This window comes from Hylobates moloch, unplaced genomic scaffold (genome assembly GCF_009828535.3).
Source record: "Hylobates moloch isolate HMO894 unplaced genomic scaffold, HMol_V3 SCAFFOLD_8, whole genome shotgun sequence".
In the NCBI taxonomy this organism is placed as follows: Eukaryota; Metazoa; Chordata; class Mammalia; order Primates; family Hylobatidae; genus Hylobates; species Hylobates moloch.
In genome coordinates, this window is record NW_026652283.1 from 116,177,588 (window position 1) to 116,202,354 (window position 24,767).

A 24,767-nucleotide genomic window follows, 5' to 3' on the forward strand; every position below is an offset into this window, starting at 1 on the left:
AATAATTGATATAACAAAAACATAAAAGTATTTATTTTTCCCCTATAAAATGTAGGTTCCAAATTAATTTAGCATCTACTGAGATGGAACAATTGGGAAAATTTTATGACACTAATTAATACTGAATTAAAATTACGGTTATACTCAAGGATCCCATTAAATTTAACCAAGATATACCTAAAATCTGAAGAGAATTATTGAACATAAAAGAGAAATGCCTCACCATAACCACTGCAAAAAATACATTGCCTAAATTCTTCACAATCATAGAACCCATTACTCTAAAACATGCTCTGTGGACACGGACACTGACCCATCGCATAATAAGCTGTAATTAGATGGAGTCCTTGTCATGTATAATAGGCTTGGTAAGTTGGGGCTCTATAGACCTCCCTCCATACTGTCCAGATAAAATAGTTACTACAACCTGATATAAATTAAAGCATAGTCTTCGAGGAGCGAAATCTATTATAAAGTCCAATGTCGGAAGGTGTTTATCCCCACTGTTTCTCCAATAACAGCCCAGTTTGGACTGTTCTTAAACCTAGCAAGAATTAGTGGTGCCCCATGCTGTATTACCACAACCTTAATGCCATGGTCCCACCCCTGAAGGCCCCTAAGCCCAATATAGAGTCAGTAGATTCCATCCAATCAGCCAGCGGTAAGCACTTTGCAGTCAGAGACATTACTAGTATGTTCCTCTGTTGAGTGCCTTTTTCAACAGCCACACTTGGCCTTCACCTTCAAAGGGACACAATATGTCTTTACCAAGCTACTCAATGGGCACTTGCACAGCTCTATCCTTGCACAGCTCTATCCTTGCACACAGTCCTTGCAGCTCAGGCCTTAACCACATCCAACTTTCTCCAGCAGCACAGACACAGCACTGTACTGATCATACCCTCCACTGGGGAGAGTCATTTGACACATTCACTGAGGACATGCAAATGCTCCCAGAAAGAAGATAGGCATTTCTCTGCACATAGCACAAGGCCCTGCACACCAGATACATTCGTGAAAATTATTGGGTAGTCTGAGGACTTCTGTATCTGTAAGAAATAGCAGTCGACTCTCTCAGAATCCATAATGTTAAAAGAAGCTCAACTTATAGAACATTTCAGGATCTGGAGGTAACATATTTCTATGTTTACATTTTTTATATCTTTTGATATCTACATTCTCATTATAAATTTTACTGATGCCTATTTATGCTGTTGCAAATTGTTCCTCCTGGAATTGTGTCCTCTAAACCAAAGAACTCTAGAATCTGGTCAAACCGCAATACAATAGTCACTCCCATTGGTGATCCCTCTCCCTGCCCCAGAAAAATCCTTCACTGTAGAGTCTTCAGCAATCTCGTCTCAAACCTTCAAACCCCTTACCTACTTGGGAATCCCTTGGGATTTAATGAATGAACAGCAATAGGGGTTACTACACTTTATGTAGAGTATTAAAACTGTACATGATGTGTCTTACTGAGGAGCTGCTGCTTTTCATCCCTTAATCCAGACATCCTTGATAAAGAGTGGGATCCAAGGGCCAATATATGTAGCTGAACTTTAGGCACTAAATTTGGGCACAATTGGCTCCATCTATACACTTTTACAGACCATTGCCAATGGTGTAGCCCTCTGGTTCTGCCAATGGTAGCAACAACAACTAGTTATCCAAGATTTGCGCCATTGAGGAAAACAACTGTAGGAATCCCTTGCCACATAGATACTCAAAATATGTTAAAGTTACACATGTCTCAGTGCATACTAAAGCCGCAATACAAAGTCTTCCTTTATATCCTTCAGAATTCCAGGTATTGTTCATAATGACCAAGGCACTCATTTTACTTCTCAAAATACACAATGCTGGGCTCTCAAACATGGTGTTCAGTGAACTTTCACTGCCCTTACCAGTTTCAGGTGACAGGCCTGAGAGAACACTATTATGGTACACTGAAGCTAAAATTTAATTAAATGAAACATGATGTATTTCAGTCATCAGTCAAGTGTCAGGGATAAATCGTAATAAAAATTAGGACTGCATTTTTTTTTTTATGTTTAACAGCTGAAAGCTTTCAAGCCCCACTCTTCTGCCCCATATCTGTGCTAGCTGATAAGAAAGCCCATATGCTCCCTTATTTGGTGTGTCAGGCCATTCAAAACATCCAAGCCCCAGCCCAGATGTGGGAATCCTCCCCTCAGCCCCACCCCCTAATTACAATAAAAGCCATGCTAGTCTCTTTCCTCACCTTCAAGCCATTTTCAGATCTGCTTGAAAGACTGCCCCTCCTACCTCCCTCCTAACCCTCATTATGTGAGTAAAGAAATCTTCATACTCTCTCGCTGCATATATGGCACCACTAGTCCTGACATCCAGAGCAAATTTTTAGTGGGAAGACTACAGTAAATTTTCTCCTAAACATTTAATACCTTAACAAACAGTAGGCTCATCAAAATCAGGCCTTATGATCGCATAAGACACTTTGATGGAAGTTTGAAATTTTCACTGTAATTTGAGTTGACTGCAAGTTGGAAAATTTCTGAATTCTCTATTCCAAAGGGTAATTATCGACCGAGAATAGAAATTCAACTATGTTTTCGTTTTGTGTTTCTCAAATTAACTATTTGTGTATTTATTTTTCATCTGTCACTTTCAGGCAAAATTGAGGGAGAGCTGACACCTAGTCACAAGCCCTACTTCTTTTCAACCTGTTTACTATGCTGCTGCAGAATGAGCTAAGTTATTATGCTAGGCTTCATCATGAAATAAACTAACATGTTTAAAACTGGAGGTATTCTAAGCTGGGTGTCCCAAACATTCCTAAACAGTTCTGAGAGTGGAATTGGAATGACTCAGATGTTCAGGACTGGGCTTACTTTTCTCTCAGTCTGGCATCATTGCTTACTTCTGTTTCAAGAGTTTCATTACCATAATGCTGTTCAATAAACAGATTTGTTTCTAGGCACAGAATTTTAGTCTATTTGATAATAAATCTAGAGTACAAAACATGAAATAAATATTTGTATGATTTATATATTATAATCATATAAATTATACATTTGTATAATTATGTACTAAGTGGCTAGACATATTTTTAGTGTTGTGGCAACAATTAGGAAAATATGTGGCTTCTTAGCACCTCATCTGATGAACTTTCTATTTCACCTGTATTAGAACCTCTTGGGTGCAGCTGTAAAGTATGTGGAGAAAAGATATCCAACCCCCTTGGAATACATTCAAGGGCAAAAAATACATATTAAGTTTGAGAATTAAGAATTTTTATCCCATTTCAAAATTTCACATAGTCATCAAATATGTCTAAAATTAATAACAGATAACTTTCTATTTGAAACTGTGTATTGCCTAGAAATATGTTTTTATATTAATTGTTTAAAGTGAAAAATGCATACTTCCTGGAAGGATCTCTTATCAAAAAGCTTTACGCTAATTTGTCACTGAGGAAAAGAATGTGTATATATACATGCTGAAAGGGAATGCAACCCCTGGAGAGGTAAGAGCAAAATTACAGAAAACAGCTACTCAGAACACTGACAGATAACAGTGCTCTAGAAGATTATTTTCTTCTTTTCGTGGAGAAGATACATTCAGTTTCACTGTTTGGAAGCACTTCTTTTTTATCCATGAAACTTTCATTGAGCACCATCACGTGTGGGACGCTGTGCTAAACACCAAGGATATAATGAATGATGGAGGGAGTCTCTACACTTGAGTTGCTCACAAGTAAGAGGGAAAAGTATATTAATTAAGCCACAAGTGTCATAAAACAAACTTGTATGTTAATGTCATATGTAAATTTTATATTAATGTCATAGAGCAGACTACTGACTTCAATTCTGATTAGTAAGTGCTTAAAGATCATGAGTGCAAAGGTGAGGTTGTGAGCACAAATGTTGGATTTAAGCATCTGTCAAACTACAAGACTATTTCAATGGATGCAGGAAAAAACTGACAAAATACCAAACACTTCTATGATACAAACATTCAATAAACTAAGAATTACAGAGAACTTTCCCAACGTGAAAATGCCATATATGAAAACCCTAAGTAAAATCATTCCCAATGGTGAAAGACTGCAAGCTCTTCCCTAAGATCAGGAAAAAAACAAAGATTCCACCTTCACACCTTCTATTCAATATGGCACTGGAAGTGATAGCCAGGGCAAGTATGCAAAGTAAAAAGGCATCCAAATTGGAAAGGAACACATAAAATCATCTCTGTTGTAGATACACTCTTATACCTAGAAAACCCTAAAGAATCTGTTTCTTTTAATTGTTAGAGCTAATAAATGAATTCAGCAAAGTTGCAGGATGCAAAATCAGCACGCAAAAATCAACTGAACGTTTATACACTAGAAATGAACAATCCAAAAAGAATTTTTTAAAAAATTTAATTTACAATGGCAACCCAAAGAATAAAATACTTACGAATACATTGAACTAAGGAGGCACAAAACTTACATGGTAAAGATCACAAAACACTGATAAAATAAATTTTAAAAGACATAAAGACATCAATGTGCATGAATTGGAATGCTTAATATTGTTGAGATGACAATATTACCCAAAGATATATACACATTAAATACAACCCCTATCAAAAGTCCAATGGCATTTTTTACAGAAATAGAAAAACCTATCCTAAAATTCATATGGAATCCCAAGGAACCATGAATAGCCAAAACAATCCTGAAGAAAAAGGATAGAGATTCCGTGTTTCAAGATTTCAAAACTTACTCAAAGCACAGTAATAAAAATATTATGGTACTGGAGTAAGGATAGACACAGAGACCAGTGGAACAGAATTTAGAGTTCAGAAATAAACTCTTATTTCTATGATGAACTGATTTTTCACAAGGGTGCTAAGACCACTCAATGGGGGAAAGAACAGTATCTTCAACAATGGTATGGGAAAGACTGTATCACCACATACAAAAGAATAAAATTAGACCCTTACACCATAAACAAAAGACTAACTCAAAATGGATTACATACATAACTATAAGATGTATGAATATAAAACTCTTAGAAGAAAATATATGGGCAAACTTGCATGATCTTAGATTTGGTGATGATTTCTTACATATGACACCAAAAGCATAGGCAACAAAAGAAGAAATAGATAAATTGAATTTCAGGAAAATTAAAAACTTGTGTGTCTAAAAAGGACACTATCAAGAGACTGAAAAACCCAAAGAACAAGAGAAAATACTTGCAAATCATATATCTGATAAGAATTTACTATCCAAAATACAAAAATAATTCCTCCGGCACTTTGGGACACCAAGGCAGGTGGATAACAAGGTCAGGAGATCAAGACCATCCTGGCTAACGCAGTGAAACCCCGTCACTACTAAAAATACAAAAAATTAGCCGGGCGTGGTGGCGGGTGCCTGCAGTCCCAGCTAGTCGGGAGGCTGAGGCAGGAGAATGGTGTGAACCTGGGAGGCGGAGCTTGCAGTGAGGCAAGATCACGCCACAGCACTCCAGCCTGGGTGACAGAGTGAGACTCCATCTCAAAAAAAAATAAATAATAATAATCATAATAATAATCCTGAAACTCAATAAAATAGACAACTCAATTTAAAAATGGGCAGAGGATTTGAATAGACATTTTGCTAAATGAGATACACAAATGATCATTAATCACATGAAAAAGTGTTTAGCATCATTAGGCATTTGCAAAATATAAGTCAAAGTACAATGAGATGCGACTCCACAGCTACCAAAATGGCTATAACTTTTTAAGTGGAAAATAAAAAGTGTTGGCAAGGACGTGAAGAAATCTGAATCCTTGTAGCTTGCTGGTGGAAATGCAAAATGCTGCAACTGCTGTAGAAATAAGGTGTCACTTCCTCAAAAATCTATACATAGAATTACCATGTGACCTAGCAATTCTACTTCTAAGTATAGACCCAAAAGAATCGAAAGCAGGTGCACAAACCGATACTTGTATGCCAGTGTTCATAGCAGCATTATGCACAATAGCTAAAAAGTGGAAGCAATGCAAGTGTCCCTCAGCAGACAAACCAATACACATACACGTTACATATACATACAATGGAATATTACTCAGCTATAAAAATGAGGTTCTGATACATGCTACAACTTGGATGAACCTTGACACTAAGCCAGATACGAAATAACAAAGACTGCATGATTCCACTGATATGAAGTATCTCAAATAAGCAAATGTATAGCAATAGAAAGTACATTCGAGGTGACTAGGTACCGGGGGGTGGAGGGGAGAACAGGGAGTTATTGCTGAACGGGTTCAGAGTTTCTGTTTGAGTTGATAAAAAATTCTGAAAACAGTGGTGATGGTTGCACAACATTATGGATGTCACGCTACTGAATGGTACTATTAATAATGGTTCAAGTGGCAAATTTCTGTTATGTAGATTTTACCCCAAGAAAAACAAAAGGTAAAAAAAGCAAGGTGCTGAAGAGAGCACATAATAAACTATCTTTGGTGTTTGTATTTGCATAAAACAGCACTGGAAGCATACACAAGAAATTAAAGTAAGTGGTTATTTATAGGTAACATCAATATTCAGCCCCTACCCAATAATAAGGTTGTATTGCTTAAAGTACAAAAATACTTCTGGTGGGTAAACGTCCACTCCCTGATTCTGTGAATTCTCTCCTCCTGTGCTCTCATACCAAGATACCTGTCTGCACCATGGCCCAGCAAGTGAAGAGTTAACCCTGGCAGGACAGGGTCTGGTAGGTTAGTCTAGAATGAGGTTGGATAGGGTTACAGGGTAGAGGGGAGACTCTGCAAACTAAACTTTCTAATATTCTTTCAACTTTTAAGTCATAAAGATAGGACAATAAAATTTGAGAGCTGAAGGAAGACGACGAAGAAGCCGGAGAGTATGCCAGGTGAAAAGGGAAGTTAAGAGAATTTAGGCGAAACAAATGCGCACATAGAAACCATAGTGACATAAAAGAGCTCAGGAAAGTACTGTAGAGAGGCTTGAATGTAGGGGGGAGGGATTACATGAGAACAGAAAGGTAAAGTTGGGCCAGATGTTAAACAATCACTATGTGACCTTAATTAGTTTGAAATATTTCCATAGCAGAGATAAACGACTTAGAGTTTTGTTTTGTTTTAAATCAACAGAATTACTTGAACAGAGTTGTGTGTTAGAAAAATAATTCTGGGCTGCTGGGCACGGTGGCTCATGCCTGCAATCCCAGCACTTGGGAAGGCTGAGACAGGAGGATTGCTTGAGCTCAGGAGTTCCAGACCAGTCTGGGCAACATAGCAAAACTTCTCTGCTGAAAATACAAACAAAAAAATTTAGCCAGGCGTGGTGGCATGCACCTGTAGTCCCCGCTGCTGGGGAGGCTGAGGGGAGAGGATCACCTGAATCCTAGAGGTCGAGGCTACAGTGAGCAGTAATTGCACCACTGCATTCCAGCCTGGGTGATAGAGCCAGACCCTGTCTCAATAATAAATAAGTAAGAAATTTAAAAAAATAATAATTCTGAGAACTGTATGCTGACATTTGGGAACTGTATGCTGAAAGTCTTGCTGAAAAATAGTTAGCTTGGGGTGGAGTTGAAAAAAGAAAAAGGAAGAACAAAAGATGACTCAGATTTCTAGCTTGGTTGACTAAAAGGGTGGAGCATGACCTTTAATGGGGGAATTCTAAAGGGAAAATTATTCAGAATTTTGATTATGTAAAACATGAATATGCTGAGATGTCAAAGATAAAGCATGACATAATATGGATTTCAAATAAAAGGTTATTATGAAAATGGTAATGGTTATTTTCCATTTAGAATGACTTACTATGAGGAAATATGCTAAATTTTATGGGGAAAAAATAGTATCTTTACACATAAATGAATGTCTTAACTTAAAGAGTAATACTGAAGTACAATACTAAAACTCTTCTGTGCTGATTTTTGCAAACAAATTTCTTTTTCACTGAGATAATTTAGGTGTTAGACATGCAGAAAAGTGAACTCCAGGTAATGCCACTAATTCTATGGTTTTATCTTTTTATAGAGGAAATAGATAATAAATGGCTTCTCAGAATGCCATCTATCATTTTTCTCCATAAATGTGTTTTCAAAATGTCATGGTATTCCTTGGGGAATCATACTGTTTCCTCATTACATAAATTTGGATGAACAACAGAAGTTTCATGAAATCTTCATGACCAAAATGGCTACCTAGATAATTTGTTCAAGCGTTCTTCCCTCAAAACTCAACACCTACCCCCAGCTTTATGTCTTTTTCCCCCCACAGCTAAATTTTTCAAGGAGTACTCTATATCCATTCATTATTTACTTACATTTTTACTCAATCTACTTTGTCTACCCCATTTGTATAAGTGAAATGGCTTTTGCTAGGGTCAGCAGTGCCCAACACATGACTAAATAGTCTTTACATGGCCTCTCTGTTGGTTGATGTGGTTAGATAACTATCCTTCTTTAAATATTCATTCCTTAGCATCTATGACACTATACAGTCCTGATTTCCTTGATCCACTTGATAATTTTTTTCACAACCTTTTCTGCAGGTTTATTTTCCTCTACTTAGCCATTAATTGGCATTTCTCAAGAGTTGGTATCAACCCTGCTTCTCTTCTTATTCTAGTCGCTTCCAAAAAAGCTTGACAATCTATGGCTTCAATTTCCAGCTATATGCCATTGATCTCCACCCTTCCCCCAGCGCTACCCCAACTTATTTTTCACCTCTAGGCTGTACCTTTCCTCTGAAGTGCATAAACAAATAATCAAATGTTTCCTCAAACTGTCAATGTATATGTCCCAAATGCATCTCATGTGTCCAAATAATCATACTCTTCATCACTCCCATCAAACACAGTCTTCTTCTGGTGTTCCTATCTTAATGAAATTAATGATCATTCATACGGGCGCACAAGTCAGAGCCTTAATAACATTTCAAACATCTACTATTTATTAATTCCCCATAGCCATTTGATCGCCAAACACAGTTATTACTTTTTAAGTTTCTCTTACATCCCCATACTACTTTGCTTCTGTACCATCAACATCCTGGCCCAAACTACCAACATAGTTCTCTTGGATTTTTGTAAAAGTTTTTGTAACTATTCCAACTACAACAGTGCCTTCTATAATAGAAAAAAAAGTGAAAGTTCTTAGTCCTCAAATCTGTGAAGGAAGCATAATAAAGTCTTAAGTTAGCTGCCCAAGTGCCTGTAGAAATTATGGTAATTACTCAAATACACAACAAAGACATCTATCCACATTACATATTATCATTAACAGTCACCAGCTCTGGTTTGATTAGAGTAAGTCGCTTGAGAAGTGGCAGAGGAAAGGGTAAATGACAAGCGCTATTTCCATCTCGCTGCATCTTCTGCTCTGTCTCTGATCTTTCAAAACCAGAGTATCTGATATGACTTTTCTCAGTCAGTCTTTTCCAGATTATTCTAGGGTCATCTGAAAGCCTGGGAAAGTCTTGATGTGCTTCACCAATACGGGTGAGAAAGTCTTTGGTATGAAGATGTTCATCTATTTTCTCTTGGAGTAGAAATGACTCCAGTAAAGTCTTCTTTTGTTTCAGAAAGGCAGACAGGGCCAGCTCCGCCCTTTTCCTGTTACAATCGGGACACTGAGAAGATATGTGTTGCTTAGCTGCTGCCTCCTGTTTTGGCGTTGTCCTCATGTTTTTAAAGTAGATTCTGTTCAAAAGTTCATCGGGTACAGTACCACTTAAGACATCTCTCTCTGAAGCCTCTGCATCCAATCCAAGACGCAGCTTTTTATGTCTGCTGCTCGTCTTCTTCTTAGAATCCCCTCTACGATGAATCAAATTTATCTTCAGGGTGCAATAAGACTGCAGGGCATTCAATTCTTCATCGGATACCCGAGCGATTTCTGTTTGAAATTTGGTGTCTGGTTGCTGCCGTTCAAAGTTAGAGTCTTTGCGCTTGAGGTAGTTGATCCATTTTTTACTCAACTTCTTTTCATAATTTTTGTAGTCCAAAAGCTCAGATTGTGTGTCTCCTTGTTCCAAGCTTGGAGTCTGCTTTTCCCTCTCCAGTTTGCTCCCAGAGGTCAGGCGCGAGGACTGCCGTCCTCCAGAGGAGCTGAATGAGCTGGAAGTCTGTACCTCATCAGTAAAGTTCTTCAAAGTCTCAGTCTCATCAGAAAGGTTTGCCGGAGCACTTTTGTCCGTTTGGGCCAACTCTGGGCAGATGGCCATCACAATGCATCAGGCTCGGCTCCTGATCTCCTTTGCCCAGGTTAAGACTGGCTCAGGAACCCGGCAGGAGCTGACCGCTCCGCGAATGGATCTCTGGGCCATCAGCCCTGCGGCGCTCATCTTCCGGAGACGTCTTCCCAGCTGCCTTGGCAACGCGGGCCGCTCATGCGCAGTGACTGGCCACCGTGCGGCGTCCTGCCTTTTCTTCCGCGCTCCCCAGCGCCCACTGCGCCTGCGCCGCTTGCACTGGGTTGGCGATTTTGCCCTTTCTTCTGCACTCCTGCTTCTCTTTGGTGCTAAAGTCGAGTAGTCAAGGGAAAACCTTGCAAACTCTGTTTCCCGGGGCTCAGACAGGTGGCACACGTGTGTGAGACCAATAGAGTTAAGTGGCCTGTGACAAATCCGAACGTGTGCGCCCGCCTAAATGCATCTAGATTTAAAAATCAAGCAAAACGCGCCGGACAAGATGCACAAGAAAAAACTTGTCTGCAGTGTTTATAGCCAGGAGACACCTCCTTATAAACCATGTCTTTGGGGAAAAGTCAAAATACAGAAACCATTCTGTAAGAAGTAGTGTTCTGTGCTCCAGCATTCTGACGACCTCGAAGTTTGGGCGGGGTCGGGGGGTGGGGAGCAGGGGCGGGGGACGACCTGAATTTTCCAAATCAGTTTCTCTGGCCTTTTGTCCGTACAGGTCCCCTCTGGCTGGCATATCCACGCAGGTCCTCACTCTTAATATGGTTAATTTCTCCTCCGAGTCCCATTTCCTCAGGAAGGGCTTAATACCCCTGCCGTAAACTCTTTCCAGCATTTTTTTTTTTTAAATAATGTTCAAATATGTGATTGTATGAGTATCTGATTACGAAGGCTGAAGGCAGAAGTCATCTCGGTGTTGCCGACTAGTATGTGCCCAGCAATCAGCAGACACATAGCAGGTGTTCAAGAAATCTCTGTTGAGTGAATGGCTGTGGAACAAATAAATCTTACCTTACACAAGCCCGGAGGATTTGGGGAAATAAGTACTATCAGCTCAGGGAAATCTAACCTTTTTTCTAACTGAATCTCCAAACTTAGGCTATTACTCAGGATATATTTTTTATTAATGGGTTTATTTAAAAAACACAGCAGAGTTTTATTAATTATCGTGAGAAATTATAAAATGTTAACTCTAGAGATGGACTTTTCCTAGCTCATAATAGTTCTTGAGTCTAGGTCTTAAGTCAATGTCTAGGATAATTTTAAGACCCTAGACACCCTTCTTTCTCAGTTTTGTCTCTCTTTCTTCCTGTGTTTGTTGGGGATTGGGGGGTGTTATTCAGTTCTAGCCAGATATATTCCCCAAATGTTCATTTTGGCAAAAAGTGAAAGTCAAATATTCAAAAAGCATCCCTCAAGTATATGAGCTAGCTTTCTATTGAAGATAAGGAGACTCCAACTTCATTTATTCAACCCAAATTTTATTTTATCATATAATGGTAGTCTTTAAAAAAGAGGTGGCATATAATTTGTGAGTAATTCCAAGTAATTTCCAGTAGGGCTCAATATTTTCATTATTTATTATTTCAAATCTCTGCCTCATTCTCTGAATATTTACACATTCACACTTACACACTATTCATGTTTTATCTATATTTTATCCATAACATTGAACAAGGGAGCTATACTTAAAATCTATCTGTGTCTTCTAACATGCCAAATGTCTGGGGTAATCTGTCTTTTTTATAATAGTGTCTTAAATTTCTCTTGATTTTTAAAAATAACTTTATCCTAGAAGGATATATATGTGGGTGGGAAATTCTATAATTAATTTCCTTGTAATATTCAGCATGACCCAGTGGACAGTTTCACATTCTAGTAAGTGTGTTATCTAAGGAAGAAAGTATCTCAACAGTACTATATTTATCAATTTTAAACAAATATGAAGAGTAATAGTTTTCCTTTGGAGATCCTAAGCTTCTTGCCGTCTTTCAGGGGCTGTTGGGAATGTCAAAATCCTTTAGGGACCAAACGGTGGCTGAAGACTACTTGTGGTGGGGATTGGGAGATATGAGGAATAGAAGAGAGAGTCAAATCAGGCTCTCTTGGCCTAACCTTACTATGCCCCTCGTGTTACTGTTCTGCTAGTTGCTTTCTCTTCTTCATAGTTTCTACTGGAGAGCAGGGCCAAGGCTCTTCTTCCAGCTTTTTCCTTAATGATCAAGAATGCTTTGCAGCTATAAGGCCAACCCCAGGAAGAAGAAGTCAAAACAAATTCGTGATTCCCCTTCTCTCTTGCTTTCCTTTCCTATGGAGGGAGAAAAGCAAGCTTTCAGCATCTGTCACTCTGGCAAGCAATTCTCCTCCCAGATATCATAACCGTTTCCTTGATGAGTTGGCATTTGGCAGGTACCTCTTCCGAGTGGTGTGCAGGGTACAAAGTGGGAATCTAGTTTAAGCATAGGAGAGACTGTGATGACAGAGCCTTCAAAAATATTCTACCCTTTACATCAACTTCTCAAGTAACGCTGTGCTTGGTTCTGTAGATCCAGCAAGATGAAATGTTTAGCTGTTCTCCTAGGGGACTAAGTTGAATGTGACAAGAATCTCACTGTAAGGGACATTTTTGTGAGGAAAACAATCTTGTATCACTCAAGATGAAAAATGATTTTATTTATAGTTGTTTAATATTTTTTTGTGGTTCAATGGTTGTTCTTTATCTTTAAAATGTTTTTACCTCACAATTATCTCAATCTTTCTATTCTGTTTTCTGCATCTTTGGTGTTATTATCATTTTTTCTGAAATTCATTAATTGCCTTGTGAATAGCTGCATTCTACTTTAATAGATAATTTTTGCAAAAGTAATAATATAGGTTTACTGCAGATTTTTAAAAAAGAAAATGATAAGCCACAAATACTGATTTTAAGCAAAAGCTACCTATATTCTGACTTCCCAGAGATAATTACTATAAACATCGATAAAGTGTTGTAATATTTTTCTTGAATTTCTTAATTAAAATCTACAATATATTGAATTTCGGTTTTATGAACAATTTTTTCCAGTTAGTAATAAAATGAACCTTTCCATTCAGTGTAAAAATTATTTTCAACATAATTTTAAAGGCGGTTTTGCATTATTTGATTCATTTAACAAATACATTCAGATACAAGGTATTTCTAGTTTTTTGCTATGAAAAATTATTCCTTTAGCTAAATTTTTATATACATTTGTAGCTATAAGTTTAGGATAAATTCCAGAAGTCATAATTCGTGGGTCAAAATGTATGCACATTTTTAATGCTTTTGAGATCTGTTTCTCCTATATAGATTAAATTGACAGATCCTTCAAAAATATTCTACCCTTTACACCAATTTTGCAAGTGCCACTGTGCAAGGTTCTGTGAATCAAGCAAGATGAAATGTTTAGCTCTTCTCCTAACAGACTAAGTTAAAGATGCCAGGAATCTCTCTGTGAGGAGCTGATTCTTTCTGGAGGAAAGAATCTTACATCACTCATGATTTTTAAAAAATTATTTTAATTTATAGTTTCTGTACATCATTTTTTCTACGATATAATGTTATTTTGTCCATAAATACTTCGTTTTGTATCTCTTACAAGTTAGGCCTTCTTAAAAACAGCCACATTATGATCACATCTAGCACATAACGATAAATCCTTAACATCATCTAATAATTATTCTGTGTTCAAATTTATCTGACTGCCTCAAGAATGGCTTTTTCCATGTTGAAGTGTTAGAATCAGGATCCAAACAAGGTCCACTGACTGCATTTGGCTAATGTAGTCCTCAAAGTTTTTACTTCCTAACAGTTCCAAAGTACAAATAATTTTTATAAATGAAAAAGTAAAAAGGAGCAGGAAGAGAAGTTTAGTTTTCTTCTCTGTTCTTGCCATTACATTCCCTATAGATAATCATAATTTTAGAGTTTTTGATTTATCTTTCAAAAATGTTTTGAAAATATAAATACGTCCATTATACATATGTCTTCCTCTCTTCTTATAAAAACAAATTGACATACTCTACACATTGCTTTATAGCATTTGTCTTTTTCTTAAAAATATATTCTAGATACCACTTTACAACAGCATATAGACGTCATTCTCATTTGCTTCTAAGATGCATAGTATTTCATTGTAGAAATGTAATGCATTTTATTCACACATTTTGATGGGCATTTTGCTATTATAAGAAATCAAAATTTGCTTTGTATCTGTGGAGATATATTTTCAAGATGAATTTTAGGAGTGAGATTACTATACCAAAAGATGAAGACATATGTACTTTTCTACTTACTTCCAAATCCCCCTCCATAGGCGGTACACATATTACATTTCTGCCAGCAATGTATGGGAGCATCTGTTCCCAAAAGCCTGGCCAGCAGGGTATGTTCTCAAACGTATGGGTTCTTGCCAATCTAAAGGATAAGAAATGATATCTCAGCGTAATTTTAAATTGAATTGTTCTTATCAGCAGTAAGAATGAACACCATTTCATGTGTATAAAGGCCACGTACATTTCTTTTTATGTGTACCGCATATTCTTTTACCTATTTTTATATAAATTTTGTTTTTTTCTTTACAATTCTCAAGAATCACTTCATATGTTGGAAATGTTATTTATTTGTCTGTGACTTGTTTCCAAATGGCTCTTCTCAGCTTGTCTATTTGTCTATGCTGTGTTTTGCCATGTAAAAGCTTGATTTTTCTCTCATATATCAAATTTATCAAACTTTTTCCTCCTTGCCCTTGGATTGTTTACACTAGCTTTTATTTTATTTTGTTAAAGTTATTTTTTATTTAAATTGACCCAATTATTTCTTTTAGTGTAGAGCTCTGTGAATTTTAACACATATATAGGTTCTGTAACCACCACCAAAATCAAGGTGCAGAATCCCGTTTCATCTCCTTTGTTGGCACACCCTCAACCTACCTATAACTCCTGTCTCTAGTACTTTTTCCATTGATTTTTTTCCTATGGTTTTCCAAATATATAATCATTTTATCAATAAGTTAAGATAGCCTCTTGCTTTCTAACTTTTATGTCATTAATTGCTTTGTCTTTGATATCTAATTTCTTTGACTAATACCTCCAACACATTTTGAACTAGTAGTAGAGTTAATAACCTTACCCATTTTTAAAATTGGATATTTATCTTTTTCTTGGATTTATGAAACATATATACAATTTATCATAGTTCTGAAATGTTTTGAACTTAAAAATTCAAGCAGTCAGAATTACCTGCATGATATAAAATTGTCCTATAAACTACTATTATTGCAAAGCTCTGGTATGTAGGTAAGCAGGTAAACGAATAGACAGATGAAGAAATAAATTAATAAAGAACAAACTTTCCAATTAAAGATTTTAAATAAATTTGCCATCTATGTTCCTTCAATATTGCCAGAATATTATTCACTTTACCCAGTTTTGCATTAAAAAAAAGTAAGTTTAACCAAAATTAAATCCTGCACATGTAGTGGATTTTCATTTTTAAATAATTTCTATTTTAGGAGGATGAAGCAGGAGGATCTTTAAGAATAGGAGTTCAAGACCAGCCTGGGCAACACAGCAAGACCCCTTCCCAGAATTGTTTCTACAAAATGAAAAACTTAGCCAGGTGTGGCTGTAGTCGCACCACGTGTGGCTGTAGTTGCATAGCTGTAGTTGCTTAGCCAGGTGTGCATCTCTAGTCCTAGCTACTGAGGAGGCTGAGGCAGGAGGATTGCTGGTCCGAAGTACAAGGCTGCAGTGAGCTATGATTGCACCAGTGCACTCCAGCCTGGGTGACAGACAGAGCAATATTTCTGTCTCAAAAAAAAAAAAAAAATGAAGAACACTTTAAACATACAATATTTATCTAAATGTTAGACAAACTGATTTTTGTGTAGCTGTTGAAATATGAACTAGCACACAGAGTTTGAGCCTAGACATTCCAAATGTCCCCATTTTAACCAACAATTTTTTAATTAAAAAAATATATATAATCTCAGTGATCTTTTTGTAAAGGATATTATCACTGAAATCAAGGCATCCGTAGGGTTGTTTCCTTCTGAGGATTGTGAGGACAGGATCTGTTCCAGGCCTCTCTCCTTGACTGGTAGATGACTGTCTTCATGGTCTCTGATGTGCTGATGGATTTGGTTTACCAGTATTTTATTGAGGATTTTTGCATCAATGTTCATCAAGGATATTGGTGTGAAATTCTCTTTTTTGGTTGTGTCTCTGCCAGGCTTTGGTATCAGGAGGATGCTGGCCTCATAAAATGTGTTAGGGAGGATTCCCTCTTTTTCTATCGATTGGAATAGTTTCAGAAGGAATGGTACCAGTTCCTCCTTGTACCTCTGGTAGAATTCAACTGTGAATCCAGCAGGTCCTGGACTCTTTTTGGTTGGTAAGCTATTGATTATTGCCACAATTTCAGAGCCTATTATTGGTCTATTCAGAGATTCAACTTCTTCCTGGTTTAGTCTTGGGAGGGTGTATTTGTCGAGGAATTTATCCATTTCTTCTAGATTTTCTAGTTTATTTGCATAGAGGTGTTTGTAGTATTCTCTGATGGTAGTTTGTATTTCTGTGGGATCAGTGGTGATATCCCCTTTTTCATTTTTTATTGCGTCTATTTGATTCTTCTCTCTTTTCTTCTTCATTAGTCTTGCTAGTGGTCTATCAATTTTGTTGATCTTTTCAAAAAACCAGCTCCTGGATTCATTAATTTTTTGAAGGGTTTTTTGTGTCTCTATTTCCTTCAGTTCTGCTCTGATTTTAGTTATTTCTTGCCTTCTGCTAGCTTTTGAATGTGTTTGCTCTTGCTTTTCTAGTTCTTTTAATTGTGATGTTAGGGTGTCAATTTTTGATCTTTCCTGCTTTCTCTTGTGGGCATTTAGTGCTATAAATTTCCCTGTACACACTGCTTTGAATATGTCCCAGAGATTCTGGTATGTCGTGTCTTTGTTCTCATTGGTTTCACAGAACATCTTTATTTCTGCCTTCATTTCATTATGTACCCAGTAGTCATTCAGGAGCAGGTTGTTCAGTTTCCATGTAGTTGAGCGGTTTTGAGTGAGTTTCTTAATCCTGAGTTCTAGTTTGATTGCACTGTGGTCTGAGAGACAGTTTGTTATAATTTCTGTTCTTTTACATTTGCTGAGGAGTGCTTTACTTCCAACTATGTGGTCAGTTTTGGAATAGGTGTGCTGTGGTGCTGAAAAAAATGTATATTCTGTTGATTTGGGGTGGAGAGTTCTGTACATGTCTATTAGGTCTGCTTGGTGCAGAGCTGAGTTCAATTCCTGGGTATCCTTGTTAACTTTTTGTCTCGTTGATCTGTCTAATGTTGACAGTGGGGTGTTAAAATCTCCCATTATTATTGTGTGGGAGTTTAAGTCTCTTTGTAGGTCACTCAGGACTTGCTTTATGAATCTGGCTGCTCCTGTGTTGGGTGCATATATATTTAGGATAGTTAGCTCTTCTTGTTGGAGAATGCCACAAAAATACTCCTTGAGAAGGGCAACTCCAAGACACATAATTGTCAGATTCACCAAAGTTGAAATGAAGGAAAAAATGTTAAGGGCGGCCAGAGAGAAAGGTCGGGTTACCCACAAAGGGAAGCCCATCAGACTAACAGCAGATCTCTCAGCAGAAACTCTACAAGCCAGAAGAGAGTAGGGGTCAATATTCAACATTCTTAAAGAGAAGAGTTTTCAACCCAGAATTTCATATCCAGCCAAATTAAGCTTCATAAGTGAAGGAGAAATAAAATACTTTACAGACAAGCAAACGCTGAGTGATTTTGTCACCACCAGGCCTGCCCTAAAACAGCTCCTGAAGGAAGCACTAAACATGGAAAGGAACAACCTGTACCAGCCACTGCAAAAACACGCCAAATTGTAAAGACCATCGAGGCTAGGAAGAAACTGCATCAACTAACAAGCAAAATAACCAACTAACATCATAATGACAGGATCAAATTCACACATAACAATATTAACTTTAAATGTAAATGGGCTAAATGCTCCAATTAAAAGACACAGACTGGCAAATTGGATAAGGAGTCAAGACCCATCAGTGTGCTGTATTCAGGAAACCCATCTCACCTGCAGAGACACACAGACTCAAAATACAGGGATGGAGGACGATCTACCAAGCAAATGGAAAACACAAAAAGGCAGAGGTTGCAATCCTAGTCTCTGATAGAATAGACTTTAAACCAACAAAGATCAAACGAGACAAAGAAGGCCATTACATAATGGTAAAGGGATCAATTCAACAAGAAGAGCTAACTATTTCAGGATTTTGAAATGTTTTTAAGCATTAGGCAATTATTTCCTACTATTCCATCTGAGTATCCAGTAAAATTCAAAACAAATGTAGGTTCTACATTACTCAGCTATATTCAAAATGAGTATGCCCAATATATTTAAGTGTAGCAATGCAACTTAAAAACAAATAATGTTAAATATGAATTTGAATTGTATGATCTCTTTTGCTACTTTGTCTTGGAAATTCTATGATAACAACATAATATCTAGGTTTTCTGACACTAGCCCAACAGATAGCTGCCTTATTTACATTCTCTTTATTGTAGTTCAATTTCAGAATGGTTCTGGGCATCTTTATGCAATTTTATAAAGTTAAGTCCCTCAACCTTTGGGCAGTACTATTGAACACTGACCTTGGAATCTAGGAAATGCATATAAATGAGATTCTAAATATAACGTGTTTCCTTTCACACCACAGATGATGCATAAAATGAACACAGAAATGTGCCATTAATTTGAATTTGAGTTACATACTTTTGTGTTTTCCTTGGGTAGAAGGGTCTGTGATTACAGATGACAGAATTGGAATTCGCAATGATTTTCCTGAAAACTACTACATAGAATTATTTTTCCACTACTCAACATCTTTGCAAAGCATTTTATTGTATTTTTCTACTTACAATGTAAGCTTTTGCTGTAAAACGAATATTAATATAATTACATAGTGTTGAATGACATGGAAATTGCAAATTATTTTATTTGAGATGAATCTTTCAGTAAAACCATTTTATTAAAGTGTTCAGAGTAAGCATAAAAATATCACCCTGCCCTGGAAAAGACAGCTAATGTCATAAATGGAGCTCACAGGCTAAACTCATTTTATCTCCTTATTTTAGATAGGCATTTTCCAAAAACAAACTATGTCACTGAAGAATGCAAGACTGTTTCTTTAGAGCCTTCCACGCTTAACTTGAAAGCTGTCAACCCAGGAGGCTGAAACAGAGCAAGATTATGAATCCCGAGTGAATGGCTCATTCTTTGCGCCCATGCTTTAGCTGCATGCTGCCATGTGGTACAAGGCTGAGAGGTATGCACTATGATAGCTAATGAAGCACTTCCTTTATGTCGCACTGACCAGAACTCTTATTTGAAGCCCGTATATTATGCCACTGAAATCTCACAATGTCAGCTTTTGTTCTGGCTAGCAGAGGCAGTTGCTTGTCCTTTCTGTAGCTAAATTTCATGCACCAAAGTTGTTAGACCCTTTACTAATATGTGTAGGTCTAAGTCATGAAACCAGCTTCTGCTATGTTTGCAAGAATGTTTTGTTGTGTTTTGTCTGCCTTTTCAACGACAGCACCCCCTAAAGCCAATCATTTGTGACTTTCAGGCCATGGAGAGATAAAAGGCTTGAAGTAAAAGTCATTGGCCCTCTTGAAGTCACTCATCTATGTCAAATATAGTGATACAATTAACATTCTAAGAACAGAGATTGAGAAGAAACTTAATTTAGGATGAAAAGAATGGCATCAGATGGACCAAAATTAATTACACTGTGTAATCCTCAGTGTAACTGAGAAATATTCAGTGTGACACATTTGTTATATTTAAACATATTATTATCATAAGGTATTATGTGATTAGGGCCTCCTTTCCTGGACTATAGTTAGATTTTGTATCTCATTGCATGCTTTGAGAAAGTGACCTAAAGAACAATATATAGTGATTGTCATAACAAGCTATGAAATATAGGCTTTGGTTAACCTAAATGCAAATAAGAAATATTTAAAGGTTCCTCAAAGCTTATAAATTTTTAAATGAAAAAATTATGAACCACCTTCTCAAACTTGAGGTGTATCAAGTCCTTCAGGGAGTCCTCCATGGTTCCTTCCTCTCACTGACCACATCCCATCAGTCACAAAATACCATAAGTACACATCCCAGAACTGGCGGCTTCTCTTCAATCCTTTCTCCAAGCCCTTGGTATAAGTAGCCACCATTTTTCATTGTGTGAAAGTTGATTGTACAAATTGGGTCATTCTTGTAATATTCAGCTAAATCAGAATAGATGAATCAGGGAGAAAGCACTCAGGACATACAGCACCTGCTCCAAGAATTAAATCTTCCACAAGCCCCGCTGCTGAAACTGCCTATTGGAAGCTGAAACCAGTTTTTCTCTCATCGCTACTGAAACAACCTGCTGTGAGTCTAAGGCCAGTTTTGCCCACCACTGTCACTCATGAATCAGAGCTTGTCAGCTCCCCAGAATTTTACTAGTGCCATTGAACTTTCCGGAAAAACAATATGTAACATTTTTCGTTTTTAGAAAACCTCCAACCTTCTCCTTGTTCTTCGGATGTACCAGAGATCATCTGCTTTGTGTGTATGCCCCGAGTTGCAATTCTTGCTTCCCAAATAAAATTTAGAGATTTGTCTCTAGATTGCATTTAACTTAGACACCTGGATCTAACACACCTGTTATTTTAGCTTGTTTTCAGACTGCTATAAAGAGATACCCAAGACCGGGTAATTTTAAAGGAAAGAAGTTTAATTGACTCACAGTTCCACCTGGCTGGGGAGGCCTCAGGAAACTTACAATCATGGCAGAAGGTGAAGGGATAAAGGGCACCTTCTTCAAAACGTGACAGGAGGGAGTAAGTGCGAGAACGAGGAACTGCCACACTTTACAACCATGAGCTCTCCTGAGAACTCACTATCATAAGAACACCAAGGGGAAAACCACCCCCCATGATCCAATCACGTCCACCTGGAACCTCCCTTGACACATGGGGATTACAATTCAAGACAAGATTTGGGTGGGGACAAAGAGCCAAACCATATCACCTGCCTTCGGGCTGGCCTCACAACCTCCAGACTCTTCTTATATTCTTTACTTCCTTTCTTCCACTCAACCTGTTTTCCAAATAATTACCCGGACTGTAACCACAATGAACCACAGCTGAGACACTGGCCCTTACCCGTTCCATGTCTGTTGCTGCATCTCACCATTTGGCCTTGTTAGAAACAATTAACTAGTGTGGGTTGGCTTTTTCAGGCTACAAATTTAAAAAAAGTGAAATATTCAGGATAACACAGTTACTAAAGGTTTTATGTAAAAGCATTTGAGGAAGGAGGAGGGACGAAATTGATTAAACCACTGAAATTCCCTAGAAATAGGATAACATTCAGAGTTCCCCAGCAGCTTTCCCCTGTCTCATACTGTTATCCTCACTGACTTCTCACCCTTCAGACCCCTGAATATGCATACAACAATTACTACATTATAAATAACTTCACAGTTGTGTAATAAATTGCTTACTGTCTGTCATAACTGATAGACTTTCAGCCCCACCAGGGCTGGAAAAAGTCTGTATTCTCCACTAAGCTATGTGTCTTGCATGTATCAGACTGTCAGTAAATTGTGAAAATAATAAACAAATTAAATAATGGATTTGATAGTCTAGCAACAGATCTGGCCACTCGGCTGCGTCTCTGAGAACATCCACTTTAGAGATAGGCATATGTTTTTCCCACTTTCGCATTGTGTATCACTGTGATGCAGGTCCTTAAAGCAGTTGACCAGCTAGGTCTCATTCAGAAAAGAGCAGTCCTGTCAGGCGCCCAACCTATATCTGTATCAGGTCCTACTACTTGGTACATAGTCTGTCCTGAGAAGCAGCATCATTTGGTCCACGCTTATGACCTCTGCCCAGAGTCTCTTGAAAAGGAGACTGCAGGAAGCAGGCATCATGAAGGAGTCTTCAGAAGAGGCAGTGTACCAGGAAGCCACCTTGTCTGGACCCCCTACAGGGTATTCAAATTTTGCTATACATTAGAATCACTTTTCAAAACCCCAGTGGCCAGGTGAATCCCATTATGTTTTAAATCAGAATTTTTGGAAGTCAGATACAGACATCAATATTTTCTAGTATTACCAGGTGATTCCAGCATGTGGCCAAGTTACAGATGCCACACTCTAGGATTTTGTGACCAGTGCTCCAGGACCAGGGACACTGGCATCTCCCGGGAGTGTTTTAGGAGGGCAAAATCATAGCTCTGTCCCAGATCTATGAAATCAGAATTTGCATCATAAAGCAAATCCCTTGTGTAGAGTTGTTTGAGCTCCTTACACATTCTGATAATCAATCCTCATTGGTTGCTGTGCATGTTGAGGTGTAAGAAGCACTACCCAAGCACAGAGAGCAGTATCACACCATTAACTCACTCCTGGCCATTCTCCCTCTCTTTTGTCCTTCTCTCTTCCACCTGTCTCTTCAGTCTATATACCAGCCATCTAGAACTCCAATTACCTGGAATGCCATCTCTTTCTTTCTTAGTAAAGTGCTTTTAATATTACAAAACCTTTAAACATTTACAAAGTTCAGGGGAAAATGTGATGAAAACCTATGTATGCACCATTAATATGTAACAAAAATAAACTATCATTGAGTCCTTTCTTATTTAAAAAAAAAAAAAAAATGCTACAAGGCCAGGCCCGGTGGCTCATGCCTGTAATCCTAGCACTTTGGGAGGCCAAGGGGAGAGGATCACTTGAGACCAGGAGTTTGAGACCAGCCTGGCCCACATGGTGAAATCCTGTCTCTACTAAAAATACAAAAAAAAAAAAAAAATAGCTGGGCATGGTGGCGGGCACCTGTAGTCCCAGCTACTTGGGAGGCAGAGGCAGGAGAATCACTTGAACCCAGGAGGAGGAGGTTGCAGTGAGTCGAGATCATGCCACTGTCCTCCAGCCTGGGCAACAGAGTGAGACTCCGTCTCAAAAAAAATAAAAATCAAAAAAAATTAAAAAGCTACAAACATATAACGAAAGCCACCTATTCATTTCTATCTAATTTCACTCTGTTCCTCCACAAATGTGTCCAGTATCCTGAAGTTGCTACAGCTATCTTGTCTTTCCCACCATTTTTTTTCCATGTGAAATACCTTATTAAAAAAAATACAAGAAAGCCTGTCCTCATGGAGCTTATATTCTGGTATGTGGGCAGAAAACAAGCACAATGAGTAAGTAATTTACACTAGAAGATGGTACGTAATATGTAGAAAAATAAGCAGCAGAGAGTTCAATGGAGTTCTGAGGAGCATTGTCATTTTAAATTCAGTGGTCAAGGAAGGCGTGTCTGAAGAGTTTATATTTAAACAAAGGAGTGAAGGAAGTAAGGGAATGAATTGTGAGGTTATTGAACAAAAGTGTTACAGACTGAGAGAACAGCCAATGAGAAGAGCAAGTGTTACGAGACTGAGAGAACAGAAAGAGACGTGCTTGACATGTTTAAAGAAAAGCAAAGATGCTTTGTGGGCGGGAGCAGATTAATGGAACTGGAGGTTAATAGCAGAGAATGAGCAAAAACCCAGTCATGAAGGGCCTTGCAGGCAGTTGTGAGATCTTTGGAGTTTTCTTTGAATAAAATCAATAACTATTAGAATATGTGAGCAGACATCTTAACAGATATCTCTGGCTGCTGTGATAGACTTCAGATTGTGAGTGGGGAGGTGGAATGAGAACCAGAGCATAAAGGCAGAAGCAAACGTCCAAGCAAGAGATCAGGTTGTTGAACCAGACTGGTAGCAGTAGAGGTGGTGAGAAAGGACCATATTTCAGAGACATTTTGAAGTTTCAGGTTGAAAAATTTCTTAGAGGGATTGGGAATGAGGTGTGAGAAAGAGAAAAGTTAAGGATGAGAAACAGAAAGGATTGAGTCATCGTGAGTGGAAATAGAAAACAATTCAAGAAAAACAGATGAAGGGAAAACCTGGAAGTGTAGCTTTTGGAAATTTTACCTCTCAGATGGCTTTTAAACACCAAAGTGGAGATGTAAAACAGGTATTTCAGTACGTAAGTCTGAGACCAAGGGGAGGAACCTGGAAGGCACTATAGGAGTTTGAAAGTGATGAGCATATAGCCAGATGCAGTGGCTCACGCCTGTAATCCCAGCACTCTGGGAGGCCGAGGCAGGCGGATCACTTGAGGTCAGAAGTTCGAGACCAGCCTGCCAACATGGCGAAACCCCATCGCTACTAAAAAAAGTAAAAAAAAATTAGCAGGGTGTGCTGGCGGGAGCCTGTAATCCCAGCTACTCGAGAGGCTGAGGCAGGAGAATGGCGTGAACCTGGGAGGCAGAGGTTGCAGTGAGCGGAGATTGTGCCATTACACTCCAGCCTGGGCCACAGAGTGAGACTCTGTCTCAAAAAAACAAAACAAAACAAACAAACAAAAAGTGATGAGCATATAGCCATGGGAGGAAATGACGAGAGAAGTGTTTACAGATTATT

The 24,767-nt window shown here is 38.0% G+C and overlaps 2 protein-coding genes across 2 annotated transcripts in view; one reads left to right on the forward strand and one right to left on the reverse strand.

Annotated features, from left to right (window-relative positions):
• Positions 1-24,767, forward strand: part of DLC1 (DLC1 Rho GTPase activating protein) — a 523,594-nt gene that overhangs the window by 26,946 nt on the left and 471,881 nt on the right. The gene's annotated exons all lie outside the window — the stretch shown is intronic.
• On the reverse strand, positions 8,927-10,344 carry CUNH8orf48 (chromosome unknown C8orf48 homolog). The gene has a single exon (XM_032162430.2). It carries the CDS (start codon positions 10,219-10,221, stop codon positions 9,262-9,264), a length of 960 nt encoding a protein of 319 aa, XP_032018321.1. The 5' UTR covers positions 10,222-10,344; the 3' UTR covers positions 8,927-9,261.

Excerpts from the sequence above, each read along its gene's own strand:
- CUNH8orf48 (XM_032162430.2), bottom strand. The coding sequence starts at position 10,221 with ATGGCCATCTGCCCAGAGTTGGCCCAAACGGACAAAAGTGCTCCGGCA.